The sequence below is a fragment of the Charadrius vociferus genome, unplaced genomic scaffold (genome assembly GCF_000708025.1).
Source record: "Charadrius vociferus isolate BGI_N301 unplaced genomic scaffold, ASM70802v2 scaffold822, whole genome shotgun sequence".
Classification (NCBI taxonomy): domain Eukaryota; kingdom Metazoa; phylum Chordata; class Aves; order Charadriiformes; family Charadriidae; genus Charadrius; species Charadrius vociferus.
This window is the reverse complement of record NW_009647481.1, coordinates 944,240-950,239: the sequence shown is the minus strand read 5'-3', so window position 1 is coordinate 950,239 and position 6,000 is coordinate 944,240. Positions and strand designations below refer to the sequence as shown.

General features: G+C 46.1%; 1 protein-coding gene across 1 annotated transcript in view; it reads right to left on the bottom strand.

The window, feature by feature from the left end:
- The window catches only part of SIL1 (SIL1 nucleotide exchange factor), a 79,178-nt gene that overhangs the window by 47,848 nt on the left and 25,330 nt on the right, over nt 1-6,000 (bottom strand). The window contains exon 3 of the mRNA XM_009880718.1: nt 1,215-1,335. Within this exon, the coding sequence (XP_009879020.1) occupies nt 1,215-1,335 (121 nt within the window). The remainder of the gene's footprint in view (nt 1-1,214; nt 1,336-6,000) is intronic.

Genomic DNA, 6,000 nt, shown 5'->3' with positions numbered 1-6,000 from the left:
ACATTGAGCCGTTGAGCGCAACTCTTTGAGTGCAACCGTCCAGCCAGTTCTTTATCCACCGAGTGGTCCATTTGTCAAATCCATGTCTCTCCAATTTAGAGACCAGGATATTGTGTGGACGGTGTCAAACGCTTTGCACAAGTCCAGGTAGATGACATTGGTTCCTCTTCCCTTGTCCACTGCCGTTGTAACCCCTTTATAGAAGGCCACCAAATTTGTCAAGCATGACTTGCCCTTGGTGAAGCCATGCTGGCTGTCACCAATCACCTCCTTGTTTTCCATGTGCCTTAGCAGAGTTTCCAGGAGGATCTGCTCCATGATCTTGCCAGGCACAGAGGTGAGACTGACTGGCCTGTAGTTCCCCGGGTCTTCCTTATTTCCCTTTTTGAAAATAGGGGTTATGTTTTCCCTTTCCCAGTCGGCAGGAACCTTGCCAGACCACCACGAGAAATGCTAAAAAACATGTTGTGTTGCTCTTTACGCTGATCTCATTAGTTCAGAGAGTGTTATTCTGGGACACAAACACTTCCACAGGAAAAAAGGAAAGCCAACTGTTGAGGCATCATGAAGCTTAAGAGCCTCTCCATGCTCTGAACAGGAGTAACTGGGGGAGCGAGGGAAGCAGGGGTAAACCCCACGCACCTCAGGAAAGAGAGCTGCCCATAGTAACTAAACCTGTCTTTGTTAGGAGCGTGCCAAGGGGGAAAGTCAGCACCTGTGAAACTTAAAACAAATTAAAAAACGTGGAAAAGATGTATGACCTAAGAACGTCGGCAATAAGTGATGTGTAACTGGATGCTGCAAGCCTGCACACCGCACCGAGTTAAAAACAATGTTATCTGGCTCAGGTCAGCACAAACAGAGCCCCTCACAACTGCTCTGATGGTTCAAGCTCAGAAAGTAGTTTCAGACAGATTGCTGCAGACATTTCAAAAGAATAAACGTCATTCGAAGAAGCCACAACACAAATTTAGTTTCAGTGTCATGGCACGAGAAGCCATGACGGTGTCTCTGAATATGCACTCAGTGCACTTCTATTGCCATTCCGGAGGGATCACAAAGGATGGGGCTCCGTTTTCAGCACTGCTGAACTCTTAAACCAGCAATCAAATCTTGGGAAGAGACAGCAATTGAGTGGCACCAGGGAACCTCGCCTTTAATAAAAGACATGAAACCTGCAGCCGACCCACCCTTGATGCTTTGCATCACTGTACCTTTTTCTTCTTCTCTCTTCTCTCATGTCACTTTTTCCACTTTCGCTATCTGGGAGCTTGGCTTCTCTGTCTCCCGTCTGCAGATTTAATCGTACGTGTGACCCTGCAGGAACGGCTTGACCTACAAACAAAGGTTGGGTTACTTTAGACAGGTGCATTATTTCAAGCTTTGTGCAGAAAGGGAGACCTGAAGGCGCACATTCCTACCTGGGAGAACGAGATATAAAAGCCTCGTCCCACACAGTGAGCAGGAGCGGGCTATCCGCCACCGCTCACTCTCCCCTCCAGCAATGTCCCTTTGATCCAAGCGCCACTTTAACCTCGAGGAGATGCCACCCTGACCCACCAAACGCATCCCCGTGCAGCTGGGCTGGCTCCGTGCCGCAGGGGAGGAGGGACCCCAAGCCCAGCAAAGCACCAGCTCCCTCCTCGGCCAACTCCTAAAAGAGCACTAAAACTCCACAAGAGGAGCAGATTCGGAGACGATTTGGAGAAAGGGGAATTGGTTGCTGATGGGGTTAGAGAGCATAAAACACAGCTGCCAAAATGAAATCAAAGCTTACCGCAGAGTACAGCCAGGTACGCTGAATATCAAGTGTACCAAGGCAAGGCTGTGTCGGTTTGGAAATATTGTATTAAAAGGAATATATGATCACTACTACCTGCCAACAAAAATACACAGAATACATTAAGCTTTGGTTTTAAATGCAGAAAAGACGGGAGATTCAGGGTGGTTTTTTCTCAGTCACAATTCACCACAAACACATCACAATGGCCAGTCGTTGCACCAGGATGGAGAGATGACGATATTTGGTTGCTCCTTCTTGATGTCACTTCCTCTTCTTTCAATACAAGAAATCTGCCTACTTAGGAGAGCGGCGTCACAGCTGAATGAATACAAAGATCTCAGCTGCACACGGATGGACAGACAGACACTCAGATGCTCATGTTCCATTCATTCGATGAGGTTTCCCTATTCAGCCTTTCCTTTATCTGTTTCCTTTTACCTAAAAAGACGCCTCGATAAAATAACACAGCACACCAGAGACAGGTAGCATCTCCTACCAAAGGGAAGCAAAGGCAAGGATAATTATTTCATACAATAAATACACGCACTCAAAACCAAAATGCTGTAGTCTAGGGAACGACCGGATTGATCCCACCTCTTCAAGACCAAAGAGATGTTTCACTGATCAAAGGACCTGGTGTTTCCTACATAAGACTGGGATGTTTGTCACAATTCAGACAAACATTTCAAAGCCTAAAGCCATTCAGCAGATATAAATGCATTTAGAAAAAACAGGAAAATCCATTTTGCAGGATTTTCTATTAAAACAGGGTGCATTTCTGATAGCTCCTCTTTCTCTCCACCATATCCTGTCTGTAGGAAGTTGTGTTGGTCGGGTACGTGAGGGGACAGACCTAATTATCCTCCCATCTTAACCTATGCAAGGACAGGCTAGATATGCCTCCTGCGTGCTTGGTACACTTTCCGTCGACAGACCCAACCCTTCTCCTGCTCCTTTACTTGTGATACGTGGGAGCTTTAATCTATATGTCTGTCTAGAGTAGCATCTTCCCACTTTGAAAAGGTGAGCTCTATAAAATTGGCATTGCGTGCTGAACACACGGGTGCATGCAGACCTCCTCCTCCTCCACAGGCACGAACAGCACTTAGGGGAGGAAGCGAGGGGATGCTCGCACTGGGACAGCCCAGGTTACAACCACAGCACTCGCTGAAGCGACTCCTGAATTGTCAAACGCAGCCAGAAATAAATGTCCCTGTTTGAAGAGTACAGTATATTCTGGCTGACGTGCTCCCGGTGCATCTGGCCACATTAGTTCACTCGGTTGCCACGGGAAAGGAACGAGGCTGATGGGCTTTGCTTAAAAGAAACATGGAAAGGGAAAGCAAGGGAGCAGCCTCCAGAAGGGCTGAGCGACTCCCGTGTGACCAGTCCTCCCAGTTTCTATTTTCAACAAGCGGTAAATAAAAGAAAACATGAACCCCGGTGCACACGAGCTCACAAACCCAACGCAACCGAATTAAGGAGGTTGCCATCGGAGAAGGCACAAACCGCTCCTGCTACTGCTTCTTCACACTGTCCTAAGCGAGATTTGACTGAGACCATGCAAACCCCAGAGCAGAAATCTCAGCTCTGATGTATTTAAGCGGCTTTCATTGCTACAGGGATTTCTTCTCGCCACTGTGCACAGCAGCAGAGATTCACACCACAGCAGGACGAACGTACTGCTTTATTAAATAAACCAAGAGAGACGTCTCTGTTTTCAGCAAAAAGATTGGTGTAGTCACTTAACACATCCCAGAAGTTTGAGCCAGGATGAGGTCTTCAGTCTTATTCAGTCTGGGGTATTTTGAAGTATTATTTATAAAGTGTGCTTGAGGGTGGGTTGACTTGAATAATGTGATTAAAATTGCCGATTTAAACGAGCAAGCTGGAAAGCCTGAATTTTAATGGTTCAATATGTAGCTTCTAGACGCTTCCCTTAAAAATAGTTGATTCTCTTTGATTCCTATAATTTGATGCTATTCAACAACCGGGAGCACGCACCGGAGCAATACATATGTAAGCAATTACACAGCTTCACGTGCTGCTGATACAAAATCACAGTCTTAATAGCTTTTTTCCCCTAGAGGAATTAATTTTTTACTTATTGTTTGTATTAAGTTGCATTTAGGAACTGAAACTCAATTATAAAATATAAAAACAAGTCTATATTGAAGTGATTTTCTGACCTTTTTTCTCCTTGACACCTTAGAAAAATAAACGATGTCTATCCAAACAGGTATGCGCTCCACATCTGCGTTACTGAATGAAGCTGAACGGTCTCGCTTTCCAGAGATCCCCCAGTCCCACAGCCACTAGATCTCATCCTGTTGTACTCTCTCGCCCCTTATAAAGGGGAAGAAGGGTTTCCATTCTAATTCATTTCCACCTCGAATCATCTACCCAGTGAGTAGAAATAGCTGTGCAAACCCCTCCGTGAACCTGCAGAAAAGGTTATAGCTGCCGGAAGAGGAAGCCAGCAAACTCCTTCCCCCACAACCGCTTTGTATGTTTTACTGCTTAAAATCTATCCCATACTTGGAATTTTTTAAACCACAATTGAAATGAGTTGAATATGCATTACTGCATCACCTTGGGTTGATGGATCTAAGAGAAAGCCACGGGGTTTAAGCAGACCACCCACCGTCCCTGACAGGGACACGCTGCCCACCTGCCCCTCAATCACTCAGCCCTTCACCTCGCAGCCAGAAAGATAGCGTCCAACAGGTCAAATACTTTCAGAGGATAACAATCACTTGCCACTGCACGAATGACAAGGTGTTTATTGGGAATAAATGTCAAAGCAAAGCGACAGCGTTTATTTTCCAAGGAGGAGACACTGATCCTGTGGCAATGCGCTGCTAGGACGGCGTTATTCCCATCCTCGATTTAATCCCTTTATCGTTGCACAAGCACCGGGATGGGCTTTGCTCTCCCACACAAGCTGGAGCACAACCGCTTTCTGACTTAGATCGCTCTCTGGACAAACCGTCCCCACGCCTGGGCGCTGCCACGCGTCCGAGCATCCGCAGCCTCAAAACACCCGGTCTTTTGGAGGTCCTTCTAGCGCATCGGCATTTGTCTTATTTGGATGTCTTCTGTCTGTCCTGAAAGTTGCTTAAAGTGACACCGAGGAAGAATTTAATTTATAGCCCTATTCTTTTAATCTTGGTCAGCCAGATTTTTTCAGACATCTGTTTATTTCTTCATATAATATATTAGATGGAGTAACAGCAGCGGAGTCGGCTTCAAGGCAGCAACTCACTTGCAGGGGTTCTGCTGACATTTATAAACTGATCCTATTTCTCTCTTGTGTTTTATGTTATCAGCTAAACCTGTCGACTTAAATTATTGCCTTGAAACGAAATCACAGTTATCTATTATTCTGTTACGTGTACGTTTCTGAAGCTCTATACCTATATCAAGCTTTGCAGAGGTTGAAAACAAGGCGATAAATAAATAAACAAATGGAAAACAGAAGATGCTTCCACCAGGCTTACAACTAAGGCAAGAATCAGGTGTTATACACAGGATAAATAAAAGCAGAGGGCTGCTGTGCTGAAGATGCATCACGTAGCAATATCCAAGTAATCCCACCTCTCCTTTTCTAGACCAACCAAACGACCACCCGTGTTTCCTCGCTAAACAAGAAAGGTCTCATCCTGCAGAGCTCCTTTCCAGCACATTATTCGGTTTAGTGCTGGCCTCGGGTGGTTTTGCATCTCTGCATGGGGACAAGGCTGAGCCCCAATGCACTACGCAGCAACAGGCAGGCATCAAAAATAACTGGGGAAGTTTTACATCGTACATAGACGTGCAAATCTCATACTGAGATCCTGCAGTAACTCACTATGCTCCTGATAGCAGCTTTCCCATCCCCTCTCTTGGACCTCCAAGCTGCCACCCAGCGACATGCCCAGCAAGAGAAACCCGAGAGGGACACGAGACTCTCCCCCTCCAGAAACACCTTCTGCCACCGCTTTGTCCCCTATGGCAGTGTTCCCCTGGGAAGGCTTCTGCAGGCAGAAAAAAGGGTGATCCAGCTCACTGAGGCAGATCCCCTGGTTTCTCCCAAAGTGAGCGTCCTCATTTGCCACGGAAAAAAAACCCTAACAAATCTATTAACAGTGTGAAACCAAACCATAGTTATGAGTCAGTAAGTGGCTCTGCAGTTCTCAGAAATCACCTCGGTATCTGAGCAAGCGTCAGATAGCATC